Source organism: Neophocaena asiaeorientalis, unplaced genomic scaffold (assembly GCF_003031525.2).
Source record: "Neophocaena asiaeorientalis asiaeorientalis breed wild unplaced genomic scaffold, Neophocaena_asiaeorientalis_V1.1 scaffold204, whole genome shotgun sequence".
In the NCBI taxonomy this organism is placed as follows: domain Eukaryota; kingdom Metazoa; phylum Chordata; class Mammalia; order Artiodactyla; family Phocoenidae; genus Neophocaena; species Neophocaena asiaeorientalis.
The window spans coordinates 552,984-568,226 of record NW_020173922.1 but is presented as its reverse complement, the minus strand read 5'-3'; the positions used below and the strand labels follow the sequence as shown (position 1 = coordinate 568,226).

Below are 15,243 nucleotides of genomic sequence, written 5' to 3'. Positions count from 1 at the left end.
GCTCTGATGGTTCCCCAGGGAACAACTTTTGGATACAAGGCTCTGCTTAATGACAGAAAGACCTTGGGGTCCAACATGGACTGTATGCGTATGAACATGCTGTGTTTGCGTGCCCTTGGGTGTCTGCGTGACCACATGGACCAAAGGCCACGCAGAGGCCTTCGGTCACCAAGCAAGCCAGGCTGAGCTCTGGGATAGGCCTTGGCCAGTGGGGAGGGCTGTGTGCCCTTCACTGGATCCCTGGGCTATCCCTGCCGGGCACCAAGACCCTGGCACCTCCAGGCCTTCCCCGCTGACCAGGCTGCCACAACACAATGCACGCAGCAGGTGGCTCGTGTCCTCAGCCTCACAAGGGACAATCTGGGTCACTGCCCCTCCCCCCATTCCCCAAGACGGAAGCCCCTCCTGCCACCAGTCCTTTCTGCTTCCTCCTCCCTGCACAGCCCTGGACTTCCTTTCCCTCAGCCCACCACCATCACCACCTTCCTCTCATGACTCCTGCATGTCTCTGGCACCTTCATTCCACAGTGATCTCTCTCCTGGCCTTCCCTGTAAACCCTCTCTTGCCTGAGGACATCGCTCCCCAGCAGCCCTCTAGAGGGAGGCTGCTCATCCCCCACTCACCTGATTCAGGAGGCCATCCCCTACTTTATCCTCGGAGTCCCAGCCTCCATGGGCAAAGCCCCTGCCTCTGGGCAGGGCCAACCTTCCACCTTCCCACACCCTGTTGCATCTTGGAATGGCTCCACCCCACCCTGCTGTCATCCTGGGGGCCTTCAGCATCTCTGTGGACATCCACCAATCCCCAAGAGGACAAAGCCTCTTCGTCCCTTGACTTCCTCATCTCCAGCGACCCTTGAATCACTTTAGGCCCCTGCTCCCTTGGTGCCCCATACCCAAAAAAATGGGCACAGCCCCCACTGTCTGATTACTCCCTCACTCCGAGGTGCCCGCCACCTGGCACTCACCTCCCAAAGAGCTCCAGTCTTCTTTCCTGTCCACCCACCTTACTCTCATCCCTCCCTGACATAGCCTCCATAGGCCAGCACCTCAGACACTCCCTTCCCCACTTCTAGGACACATTATAGGGTCTGCCTCTAGCCCACGAACAAGGGGAGTCACTCTCAAGTGTAAAAGGAGCGGTGCCATGACTCGAGGTGCACTTTAGCGATTCCTCCAGCTGCTGAGGCATTTCTGCTCCAGGGCTCTCAATAGTGTGGGAAGCCACTGCAGGAACCCATGGAAAGGTGAATGGTGATGGAGAAAAAATGATGGCTCTTGGAGTGAAAAGATGTGAACAAGCCAAGAACTATCTAGGAGGCCAGGCTGTAGGACTTTGAGAGAGAGAGCTCAAAGCCGACACTCAAACTTATGACTTGGCAGTTGACTTGACAGGAGGCACCCATCCCCAACAGACAAAATACAGGAGGAGGAGCCAGGTCTTGGGATTGGAGGGTGGGGGTGGGAGGAGAGTGAAGACTTCCGGTTTAGACACGTTGAGTTTGAGGAGTATGTGAGCTATCCAGGAAGCAGTTAGGTCTGAAGTTCAAAGAAAGTGGCGTGGGCAGGTGAAGACCCCTGACAAGTGCAAAAGGTCACCCAAAGAGAATATAGAGTGAGGAGAGAAGAGAGCTCAGGACACAGTCCTGAGAAAACCACACTCATGGGCAAGGCAAAGAAAACATGCACCTGAGAAGTTATGCCTAAGAGGCTGGAGGGAAACCAGGAGAAAGCAGTGACAGGAGGCTGCTGGCAACCTCAGAGGGGCTAGTTACAGGGGAGAGGAGGGAGGAAGCCCGGACACAAATGACAGGTAAGGAAGAGGGACTGGGAGAACAGACACCTCTTCCAGGAGCCTTGCCGTGAAGAGAAGCAGGAGGATGGGACCATGCTCCCATCCTGGGAGGGGACACACATGGGTATGTGACCACGTGAGAGCAAGACCTGAATGCATGGGGTCTGCAGGAGGGGGAGCTCTTTAACATGCGCCTATTCTCCACTCAGGCTTGGGGCTCCCTTGGGCTCCCTGAGTGTCGGACCTAAGCCCTAGACAGACAGACACCAGGCTGGCCTAGGGGCAACCTCTCAGCAGAACAGGCCGACACACCCTAACTTGTCGAATACGTCCAAACCAGCCCCTTCCTGGAGAAGCACGGGTACTGACCAGAGCCAAGGAAAACATACCATGTCCAGGATGAACACCTGAGGGCACGTTTGGGGAACCTCTGAAGTTTGTTCTGGAACCTCTGAGCTAAGTAAAGACTGGCCACCCTCTGCCCTTTCGGCTGGAGCAGCACTTCCAGAGCTGCCTGAACAAGTCATGAGACCATTCCCATCAAGAGAAGCAGCAGATTTTTCAATCGTTCGGGAAAAGCAGTGAGTGGCTGAAGCCACAAAAAGCTGGAGACTCCTGGGCATGTAGTCCAAAGGGTCTGGACCATAAGAAAATCAGTCAGTTTGCAACATGGGAGAGAGGAAAAGATCAGATGGTCTTGAGTCAGACACACCTTTCGAAGCTCAGCTCCAGCATCTAACTGCTGAGTGACCTTGGGTCTCAATTTCTTCATCTGTAAAATGGAGCTAATACCTTTCCTACAATCGTTTTAAGATTAAATGAGATAACACAGATAAACATCAACCTGTCACACAAGAGGACTCAGTCACTGCATGAGAGTAGTTGAATTATCACTTCATCAGGGGCTGATGGGCAGACGGGCCCTATCACCTGCACTCCCAGAACCACGGCATCCCATGTCACTCACCCGGATGCCGCGGCTATATGGGATAAGCTTGAGAATGCGCAGGGACTGTACGCCATCGGCGATGTTGAGGTAAGGGTAGTGCTTGCCCTTGATCTTGCGGAGACTGTAGGGGATGAAGATGATGATGATAATGATCACATCTAGCAGGTTGTAGCCATCCTTCCAGTAGTTGATGGGGTCCACGTAGAGCTTCATGCAGAACTCGGAGCTATAGATGGACACAAAGATGAGCTCTGAGACCTACAAGGGTGGTAAGGGTAGGAGGGTCAGACCAAGCTGCAGACCTTACCCCTGCCTGGGCCACCCAATCAGGTGTGTGTGTTGGCGGGGCGAGGGTGGGAGCGGGTGCTCCTAAGTCAGCCACAAGACACAGAAACCCAGGCAGAGTCCCTGGCACACAGTGGACACAATGTGCCTGATTCCCTTCTCTTTCTGTGTCTTGCCTAACCTGTGGCCCCGAGCTTAGGGCTGGGTTTGACACAGATGGCTTGGGAATGACTGACTGACCGATGGACAGAATGACTATTGAGGCCCGGTGGGAGGTGCGTGTCAGGCAACCCGGATTTCCAAAGAGAAGATCCCAAGAGCCTTCTGGCCAACCTGAATACCCAGACTTTTGGGAAAGGAGATGAACTACTCACACATCTACTTTATTTACTCTATTATCACACATACTTAAAATCAGTTAATTAATCTGCTTCTGAAGAACATTCTGCTTTTTTTTCCACTTTTATACTTTATGAAACAATCTTATTCAAATTCTTCTCATGCATCTATAACTCCAGTGGCTTTGATTTTACCAAAAGGTACTTTCTGAGTCATCTAAGTTTTTCCTTATCATCAGTGAACTCATTCATTGAGGAAGCTTTGATTAAGCATCTACCACATGCCAAGCAAGCACTGTTTCAGGCACAGGGAAATGAAACAATGAGACAGTCTCACTTTTTTTTTTTTAGAAGTTAATTTTTTTTTATTGGGAAACCAAGGTAACAAACCTAAACTTATTGAAAATGAAATCAGTAACTAAGACTCTGCAGGCTCCATCCCCAACCAGCACCAAGGCCTCTGTTTGGCCTAACCCCAGTTTCTCTCGTCCCCAAAAGAACAACCATGTGAAGAACCTGGGGTCAACCTCAGGGCACACACTGCAACTCCCTCTACCCCACCCTCAAATGACACACACACCCCGGATCAGCAGGCTGGGTCTAGGCCCAAGGAGGGAATAGTGAGGTTTCCTGGGTGGCAGGGAATCCCGCCCCAACCTGGTCAAAATCCCGAGTTAGGAAAGGAAGACAGAAGGGAGACTGGCTTGCCCACCCACTCCCCTCCCCTCAGTCCCCCCAGACAACAGGCTCACATTCCTGATCAGTAACACTGTGATTCTGAGGTGTCAGTAGGGCTCCCAGTGGCTTCACCGGATTACTGCAAAGGGCCCAGGGGAGGGGGCAGGCATTTACCCTGCCACCTGTTCAGTATTAGCCAGCCAAGCTGCTGCCCTCAGCTTGTGCTGTGGCTCCTCTCCCCTGTAGATACCCACGGCTGGGGACCAGGCCTCCTGCCAGAGAGAAATGAGTCCAGGAGGCCCTTGCTTCCCCAGCCAGGGAGGAAGGATGGCCTGGGAAGCCTGGGACGGCTACACCAGCTTCTTGGCTTCCAAGAAGCTCTTGGGGTGTCGCATCTGCCCGACGCCAATGGCTACGAGAATGAGGGTCTGCAGGATAGATCACCACAGCACGCCCAGGAAGCTGACGGTCTAGTAGGGGAGACAGAAATGAATGTTTAGACAAATACATACATAACATCAGACAGGAAGGAACGTGAAACAGCCAAAGGGGAGAGAGGGGCTGGCCAGGGTGGGGAGGGGCAGGCATGGCAGCTACTTTAGAAAAGGTGCTGAGTGGAGGCCTTGCTAAAGCCAGGGATGGAGCCATAATAAAAACTGGGAGACTACTCCCCAATGGCGAGTACAAGGGCCTTAAGGGGAGAAAGGAACAGCAAAGCCAGAGTGGCAAAACAGAAAGGGGTGAGCAGAGCAGGAGATGCAGTTGGAGGGGCGGGCCATGTAGGGAGGGCCTTGTAGGCCTGGTGAGGGCTGTGAACTTTAACCTCAGCCTTGGAGGAGTTTGAGCAAGGGAGTGATGTGAACTGATTTACATTTTAAAGAGATCTCCGTGGAAAAGAGACCGTGGGGGAACTGGCAGGAGTAGCAACCGGGAGGCAAGTTAGGGAGGAGGTGCTAGATAGTAGAAGAACCATCATCCAGGCAAGAAACGAGGTTAGATTGTATTGGAGTGGGGGACAGTGTGGAGCTGAAGAGAAGAGGACAGATTCCGGAAGTATTTTGTGGGCAGTGATGACAGGACTTGCTGATGGACTCAGGGATGCACAGGGTAGAGAGAAGGCAAGGAAGACTCTAGTGCTTCACACAGAGCAACTGGGTAAACGCCGATACCTTTAACTGAGATGAGTTTGGGGTGGGGTGAAGGGGGGCTAGAGAGAGTTTCTATTTCCATTTCTAGAGGGAAATAGAAAAGGTTTTGAGATACACCACCTTTTAAATATGTCAGATGCTGTCACTGGAAATTGTAACTCAAGCCACGACTATCCATTTGGAAAACATTAGGGCAGCTGGTGGTGTTATTTGTCCTGTATACTTATATTTGTGGTCACCACGTGGCAACCATTTATATACACTTTTATGTTTGTTAACTACAATGAAACATTTAATATACACAAAAAGGTATAAAGAATAATATAATGAACAACCATATACCACCACCCAGCTTAAGAAATAAAATATCACCATTACAGGCAGAGCCTCACATTGATCAGATCCCCTTCCCTTCCCACAAAAGTAATCCTATTTTAAACCTGGAGTATGTCTTGCTCGTGTGTTTTATACTTTTACCACATATGTATCCCTAAAAGTACATAGTATGGTTTTGCATTTTTTATACACTACATAAATTGCATATACATTACAGTATTCTTTGGGTGATTTTTTTTCATTTAAAATTATAAGATTCATCCATGTTGATATATGTAAACCTAGTTTAGCGTTTCACCACTATTTAGCAATTCCACTTATGAAAACAGTTACCCATTTTTTACTACGGCAAAGAGTATAAAAGTACAAAAAGTTTGAGTCAGGTTGCAGGGCCATTTAAAAAGTGGACTTAAGGTCCTTTGCCCCTGGGCCCTCTCCCCAGCCAGATCGTGGGCAAGATGGCTGGGTGTGCAGCATCCTCGAGCCGATGAGCAGTTCCTCCGTGCCCCTAGGGACCCCAGCCCCTGCCACAGCAGATTCTGAACACCCCTTGGGCTCCCAGCTGCTGGGCCGCCAGCACCAACTTCTGGAGCACCCGAAAGGGAATTCTCCTGTTTGCTAAGATTCTATTGTGCCTGGTGATTCTGACCTGCCTTGACTGCTGACTGAGATGATCTTTGCTGCTATATTCTTTATCATCTATGTGTGCTACCTGCACACCGAGATATAGGCTATCAGCTGGCCTTGGAGTGATTTCTTCCAAACCCACATAGTGGTCATCCTCTACCTGATCACCTCAACCGTTGTCCTTGTTGAGAGAAGAAACCACTCCAAAATCATCACAGGAGTACTGGGTCTAATCGCTGGGTGCCTACATGGCCATGATGCCCACGTTACCTTCCCCTTGCGGCAGCAGACACAGCTGCCCCACTAACCCTGCAGATGGCCAGCTGTAGTTGAACTCCCTTCATTTCTCTCTGAAACCTGCAAATAACACCTCCATCGAAATAACTCCCTGCCCTTACAACACTCCCAACCAACTCATAGCCCCATGTTTTTCTGTACACATGTGCAGTTTTTCTCTGTTACACACATAGGAGTGGAATTACCTGACTGTAGAATATGAGCATCTTCAGCTTCACTGGATTTTGCCAAATTGTTTTCTGAAGCTATTGTACTAACTTACTTTAATACCAACGATGCTCCTTATTTTTTATTTCTATTGGAGTATAGTTGTTTCACAATGTTAGGTTAGTTTCTGCTGTACAGCAAAGTGAATGTTATATGTATACATATATCCCCTCTTTTTTAGACTTCCTTCCCATTTAGGTCACCACAGAGCATTGAGTAGAGTTCCCTGTGCTATACAGTAGATTCTCATTAGTTACCTATTTTATACATAGTAGTATATATATATGTCTATCTCAATCTCCCAATTCATTCCACCACCACCCTCCCCGCCTTGGTATCCATAAGTTTGTTCTCTACATCTGTGTCTCTATTTCTGCTTTGCAAATAAGTTCATTTGTACCATTTTTCTAGATTCCACATGTAAGCGATATTATACGATATTTGTTTTTCTCTTTCTGACTTACTTCTGAACAATGCTTTATTTTTTTTTAACATCCTTACCAATACTTCCTACTGTTGGACTTCTTAATTTTTGTCAATCTGATGAATATGAAATGGTATCTTATTTTTCAGTTTGTCATTTCTCTAATTATTAATGAAGTTGGGCATCTTTTTATATGTTTAAATTGTAAATTGCCTTTTCCTAATCTGTTGCCAAATTTTCTGCTAGATTGTTTTGTCTTTTTCTTATTGATTTGGAAGACAATATATCACATACTTTGAATCCTAAGCCTTTACCTGTTATATGTGTTTCAAATAGCATCTCCTACAGTGATTTATCCTTTCACCTCTTTAAGGATCTTTTGATGAATAGAAATTTAAAGTTTTAATGGAATCAAATTAACCAAACTTTTTCTCCATGGCTTATTTATTTCATACCTTAAGATACCTTTCCCTTCTGAGATCATACAAATCTATATTTTCTTCTAAAAATTTAAAGTTTCACTTTTCAAGTTAGGTCTTTAGCTGTGTATGCTGGAAGGTAGAGATCCAATTGTGTTTTTTCTTTCCACATGTACTGTTTAATGAAGAATTTATCTTCCACCACTCATTTGCAATGCCATCTGACAGGGGCCAGGTTTTCATACAAGCCAGGTCTGTTTCTGAGCACTCTATCCTGTTCCATTGGTCTATCTGTCTATCCGCACATCATCACCCTACTTTAATTACTGCAGCATTATAGGAAGTCTTATTACCTGGTAAGTCAAGACTTCTCCCCTTTTCACTTTCAAAACCATCTTGGTTTTTTATATTTCATTCTTTTATCTAAATTTTAGCATCAGCTTTTGGCGACCCATAAAAAAATCCTGCCAGATTTCTTATTGGAATTTCATTGATACAATAGCTTAATTAGGCAAGATTGCATCTTGAAGAAACTAAGTCTTTCTATGCATGATCTGATATACCCTTCCATTTCTTTGTCTTCTTTAATGACCTTTATAGAATTTTTTCCTCCTTAAAAGTCACCCAAGATTTTATTAGCTTTGCCTCTAAGTACTTTTTGTATTTTATTAGAAGTGCTATCATTTTTGTTGCTGACATATTAAATATATTTTATTTATTAATCACATATCCACCAAGTTTGCTGGACTTTAATATTTATTAACTTTATTAATTGTATTAACTTTATTAATTAATAATTCTTCCAGATTCTTTTGGGATTTCTATACAGGAATCATAACACCTGTGAATAATGACAGTCTTTTAAAACTTTCTTTCTTATCCTTAATGTTTTTTATTCCTTTTCCTTGTATTATACATTGGCTAAGACGCTAATACAAATCTTGTCAATAATAACTGGCCTACACCTTTAAAGGGAATACTGTTACAGTTTCACCACTGAGTGTGAATTTTGACGTAGGTTTTTCATAGGTACTCTTAATCACTTAAAACAAATCCTTTCTACTCCTAGTTTGCTAAATTTTTATCATGAAAGATATTCATGATAAACTTTTTTCTACATCTCTTAAAGTGATTTTATTGGGGTTTTTTACTCATTTAATATTTTAAGCTGGTTAATAAAATTTCTAGATTTTTCTAATATTCACATTCCTGGAAAACCGCAACTTGGCAATGCTATATTACCTTCTTCATATATTTTTTAAAATTCAGTTTCCTAATATTCTGTTCGGGATTTTTATGTCCAAGCTCATGATACTGGGTGTAATTTTCCTTTTTCATATGGTCATTGTCTAGTTTTGTTTTGGCATGACGGATATACAGTTGTCCCTTGGTATTCCCAGGGGATTGGTTCCAGGACCTCACCCCCCATGGATACCAAAATCCCAGGATGCTCAAGTCCCTTATATAAAAAGGCATAGTATTTGTATATAACCTATGCACATCCTCCCCACGTACTTTAAATCATCCCTAGATTACTTGTAGTACTATACTTGACCTTAGCCAAAAGGTCGAGAAGCGATCTAGATTATATATAGTAATCTAATACTAATACAACATAAATGCTATCTAAAAATAGTGGTAAATACAATGTAAAGTCTATGTAAATAGTTGCCAGGCAAGCAGCAAATTCAAATTTTGCTTTTTGAAATTTTCTGTAATTTTTTTCTTAGAATACTTTTGATCCCTGGTTGGTTGAATCCATGGATTTGGAAACCATGATACACAGGGCCAACGGTACTGGCTTAACGAAATGAACTGTCTGTGGGCGGGGCAGATATGCTCATTTATCTAATCACTAAAAGCATTTTATATGTTTGGAATTTTATCTTCCATGTAAAACGATCTGGTTCAAGTTACTTTTTTTTTGTTTTAGGAGATGGAAAATTTTCACTACTAATCCAATGCTTTATAAACACTAAAGGACACATATGAACACATATTTTTTCAAGTATTTCCTTTTTTATTGAGAGTTTTGTAATTTTTTTCTAGAAAATTATCTTATTTCAGCTAGGTTTTCAAATTTATTGCCATAAAATTATTAGATTTCTGACATCTATTGTAAATAGTGGTAAATGCAATTTCTCTTTTTAATCCCTAACATGATTCAGGGCTTCACTAACAACTTATCATGATTGTCTCATCAAGAAAGTTATTTTATAATTATTTTCTAAGATCTAACTTTTGGCTTTGTTGATCCCTTTGTGTTGAATCTTTGTTTTCCATTTCATTAATTTTTGCTCTTACCTATTTCCTTTTTTCTACTTTCCTTTTTTGTTTTTTTCCTTTACTTTTCCTTCCTTTTTCTCCCTTTGGATTTTATTCTGTTGCTCTTTTCCAACAGGTCAGCTCAATAATTTTTAAAATTGAGATATAATTCATGTACCATAAAATTCATCATTTTAAAGTGTAGAATTCAGTAGGGAGGGGGTTCATTTTGAGTATTTATTATCTTTAGGTTTTGATTGTGGTAAAATATACATACCATGAAATTGATCATTTTAAAGCATTTTTAGGTATACAATTAATTCAGTAGTATTAAGTATTCACATTATTACACAATTATCCCCACTATCCACTCCAAGAACTATTTCACTATCCTAAACAAAAACTCTGTATCTAATAAACAATAATTCCCATTCTCCTCTCTAGCCATCTCATAGTAAATTCTATTCTACTTTCTGTATGAATTTGCCTATTCTAGGTACTTTATATAAGTGCAACCATACAATTTTTGCCCTTTGTGTGTCTGGTTTATATATCACTCAGCATGATGCTTTCAAGGTTCACCCCCATTGTAGCATGTATCACAATTTCATTCCTTTTTAGGGCTGAATAATATTCCATTTTATGAATATACCAAATCCTCTTTATCCATTCACTGGTTGATGGATACGTGGGTTGCTCCCACCTTTTGGCTATTGAGAATAATGCTGCTATGAACATTGCTGTGTGACTATCTATATGAGTCCCTGTTTTTGATTTTTGGGGGTATACACCTGGAAGTGGAATTGCTGGATCATATGGTAATTGTATGATTAACTTTTTGAGGAAATACCAAAATATTTTCTATAGTGGCTGTATGATTTCACATTCCAATCAGCAATGCACAAGGGTTCTAATTTCTCCACATCCTCATCAACACCTGTTATTTTCCTTTTTTTTTGCGGTACGCGGGCCTCTCACTGTTGTGGCCTCTCCCGTTGCGGAGCACAGGCTCTGGACGCGCAGGCTCAACGGCCATGGCTCACAGGCCCAGCTGCTCCGCGGCATGTGGGATCTTCCCAGACTGGGGCACGAACCCACGTCCCCTGCATCAGCAGGCGGACTCTCAACCACTGCGCCACCTGGGAAGCCCTATTTTCTATTTTATGGGGAGAGGGGTTTTGTTTGTTTTTATACTAGCTGTCCTAATGGGTGTGAAGTTGTATCTCATTGTGGTTTTGATTTGCATTTTGCATTCTGATGACTAGTGATGTTGAACATCTCTTCATGCGCTTACTGGTCATTTGTATATCTGCTTTGGAGAAATGTCTATTCAAGTCCTTTGCCTGTTTTTGAATTGGGTTTTTGTTGTTGTTGTTGAGTTGTGGAAATTCTTTATATGTTCTAGATATTAATCCCTTACCAGATATATAATTTGCAAATATTTTCTCCTATTCTGTGGGTCATATGTTCACTCTCTTGATTGTATCCTTAGATTCACAAATGTTTTTAATTTTGATAAAGTCCGATTTATCTATTTTTTCTTTTGTTTCCTGTGCTTTTAATGTCATATCTAAGAATCCATTGCCAAATCCAAGGTCATAAAGATTTACCTCTATATTTTCTTCTAAGAGTTTCTTCTAGCTTATATATTTTGGATTTTGATCCATTTTCAGTTAATTTTTGTGTGGGTGTGGCTGCGTTGGGTCTTCATTGCTGCACGTGGGCTTTCTCTAGTTGCGGCAAATGGGGACTACTCTTCATTGCAGTCTGAGGGCTTCTCATTGCAGTGGATTCTCTTGTTGTGAAGCACGGGCTCCGGGTGTGCAGGCTTCAGTAGATGTGGCACGTGGGCTCAGTAGTTGTGGCTTGCAGGCTCTAGAGAGCAGGCTCTGTAGTTGTGGTGCACGGGCTTACTTGCTCCATGGCATGTGGGATCTTCCTGGACCAGGGATTGAACCTGTGTCCCCTGCATTGGCAGGCAGATTCTTAACCACTGCATCACCAGGGAAGTCCCAAGTTAATTTTTATATATGGTGTGAGGCAGGGGTCTAACTTTACTCTTTTGCATGTGGATATCAAGTTGTCCTACCACCATTTGATGAAAAGATTATTTTTATCCCCCTGAAAAGTCTTGGCACCCTTGTCAAAAGTCAATTGGCCATAGATATTTGGATTTATTTCTAGAATCTCAATTCTTTTCCATAGGTCAATGTCTGTCCTTATGTGAGAACCACACTCTTTTCATTATTGTATCTTTGTAGTAAGTTTTGAAGTCAGAAAGTGCAAGTCCTCCAACTTTGTTCTTCATTTTCAATGTTGTCTTGGCTATTCACATTCATATGAATTTAAGGATGTGCTTTTCAATTTCTTTTTTGTAAAGGCTGTTGAAATTTTGATAGGGATTGAATTGAATTTGTAGATCACTTTGGATAGTCCTCTTAACAAGTTTTGTAATCCATGAATATAGGATGTCTTTCCATTTATTTAGGTCTTATTTAATTTCTTTCAGCAAAGTTGTATAATTTTCAGTATACACATCTCTCATCTCCTTGGCTAAATTTATTCCTAGGTATTTTATTATTTTGAATGTTATTATAAATGGAATTTTCTTAATTTCCTTTTCAGATTGTTCATATTAGTGTATAGAAATACAACTAATTTTTGTTGTTAATCTTGTATCCTGCAACTGTGCTGGATAATAGCTCATTTAATAGCTCTAATAGTTGAGTTTGTATATGTGTGTATTCTTTAGGATTTTCTAAGATCAAGTCATAAGATCAAGTCATCTACAAATAAAGATAATTTCGGTTCTTCCTTTCCAATTTGGATAAATTTTAGCTCTTTTTCTTGCCTAAATGCTCTGGCTAGAACTTCCAGTACAATGTTGAATAATGGTGAAAGCAGGCATCTGTCTTATTCCTTATCTTAGGGGAAAGATTTTCAGTCTTTCACCACTGGGTATGATGTTAGTTGTGGATTTCTTCATAATTACCCATTATCAAGTCAAGAAATTTTCCCTCTATTTCTAGTTCAAATTGTTTGTTTGTTTGGTTTTTGAATCATGAAAGGGTGTTGGATTTTGCCAAATGCTTTTTCAGCATCTACTGAGATAATTATATCAATTGTTTCCTTCATTCTATTGATGTATTACATTCGTTGATTTTTTTCTATGTTGAACCACCCTTGCATTCCTGGGATAAATCCCACTTGGTCATGGTGTATAATCTTTTTAAGTATGCTGCTGGGTTCAGACGTAAGTATCTCAAGTATTATTGCACCTATATTCATAAGGGATGTTGGTCTCTAGTTTTCTTGTGATGTCTTTGGGTTTGGTCTCAGGGTAATGTTGGCCTCACGGAATGAATTCAGAAATATTCCCTCCTTTTCTATTTTTGGAAGAGTTTGAGAAAGATTGGTATTCGATCTTTTTTAAATGCAGGGTAAAATTAACTAGTGAAGACATCTGCTCCTGTGCATTGTTTTGTTGGGAGGTTTTTTTGATTAGTGATTCTATCTCTTTATTTATAGGTCTGTTTCAGTATGTCTGTTTTCTATTTCTTCTTGAGTCAGTTTGGTAGTTGGTATGTTTCCAGGATTTTGTCCATTTCACCTAGGTTATCTAATTTGTTGGTGTACAAAGTGTTCAAAGTATTCTGCTATAAAACTTTTCTTTTCTATAAGGTCATTTGTAATGTCCCAACTTTCATTTCTGTTATTAGTAATTTAAGTCTTCTTTTTCCTAGGCAATCTAGCTAAAGGCTTATGAATTTTGTTGATCTTTTCAAAGAACTGAATTTTTATTTTATTGACTTTTCTCTATTATTTCTCTATTTTGTTTCTCACTCTAATCTTTTTCATTTCCTTTCTTCTGCTAGTTTTGGGTATAGTTTGTTCCTCTTTTTCTAGTTCCTTAAGGTGTAAAATTAGGTTATTAATTTGAGATCTTTCTTCTTTTCTAATGCAGGCACTTACAAGTATAAATATCACTCTGAGCACTGCTTCTGTTGCAACCTATAAGTTTCATTATGTTGTATTTTCATGTTCATTTGTCTTAAAGTATTTTCTAAATTCCTTTGTGATTTCTTCTTTGACCTATTGGTTATTTAAGAATGTGTTGTTTAATTTCCATATATTTGGAAATTTTCCAGTTTTCCTGCTGTTGCTGATTTTTAGTTTTACTCCATAGTTGCCAGAAAAAATACTCTGTATGATTTCAATAGTTTTTAATTTACTGAGACTTGTTTTGTTGCCTAACATATGGTCTATCCTGTAGAATGCTCCATAGGTACTTGAGAAAAACTATTATATCTTATTGATGAACTGACCCTATTGTCAATACATAATGTCCTCCTTTGCCTCTTGTAACATTTTACTTTAATGTCTATTTTGTCTGATATGAGTATACCCAACCCAGCTCTCTTTTGGTTTCTATTTGCATGGAATACCTTCTTGCATTTTTCACTTTCAACCTATTTGTATCTGGATCTCAAGTGAATCTCTTGTAGACAGCATATATTTGGATTTTTTTAAGAATCAATTCTGTCTTAATTGGACAGTTTAATTCATTTACATTTAAAGTAATTACTGTTAAGGAAGAAACTACTTCTGCCATTTTGCTGTTTGTTTAATATATGTCACATCTTTTTTGTTCCTCAGTTCCTCCATTACTGCTTTCTTTGGTGTTTTGGGGTTTTTTTTATAGTACACCATTTTGATTATTTCTCATTTCTTTTTCTGCATTTTTAAAGTTATTTTCTTGGTGGTTATCCTTGAGATTACAATCAACCTCTTAAATGTACAACAATCCATTTTTAACTAATACAACCTTAGCTTCAATAGTATATTAACAATTCTGTTCCTACACAGCTCCATCCCCCTCTTCATGTTTCTGTTGTCACAAAATACATCTGAATACACTGAGTGCCCATTAACTATAGAATTATTATTTTATGCATTCATATTTTAAACCACACAGACAAAGAAAGGAGCTACAAACCCAAAATACAATACTGGCTTTTATATTCACCTGTGTAGTTACATTTATCAGTGTTCTTTATTTTGTCATAGGGCTTAAGTTACTATCTAGTTTCATTTCCACCTAAAGGACTATCTTTAGCATTTCTTGTAGCACAGGTCTACCAGAAGCAAACTCCCTCAGCTTTTGTTTATCTGGAAATATCTTAATTTCATCGTCATTTTTTGAAGCATAGTTTTGCTAGATATAGAATTCTTGGTTGACAATATTTTTCTTTCAGTACTTTAAATATGTCATTTCACTGCCACTGTCCTCATAGTTTCTGAGGAGAAATCAGCTGTTAATCTTATGGAGGATTCCTTGTATGTAACAAGTTGCTTCTCTCTTGCTGCTTTCAGGATTCTGTCTTTGACTTTTGATAGCTTGATTATAATGTGTCTCAGTGTGGATCTCTTTGTTTCTCCTTCTTGGAATTCACTGAGCTTCTTGGATGTATATAT

At 41.0% G+C, this 15,243-nt stretch overlaps 1 protein-coding gene and 1 pseudogene across 1 annotated transcript in view; one reads left to right on the top strand and one right to left on the bottom strand.

Annotated features, from left to right (window-relative positions):
* CATSPER3 (cation channel sperm associated 3) overlaps positions 1 to 15,243 on the bottom strand; it is a 36,889-nt gene that overhangs the window by 12,485 nt on the left and 9,161 nt on the right. The window contains exon 3 of the mRNA XM_024752372.1: positions 2,763 to 3,002. Coding sequence (XP_024608140.1) covers positions 2,763 to 3,002 — 240 coding nt within the window. The remainder of the gene's footprint in view (positions 1 to 2,762; positions 3,003 to 15,243) is intronic.
* Positions 4,373 to 6,485, top strand: LOC112404371 (proteolipid protein 2 pseudogene; annotated as a pseudogene).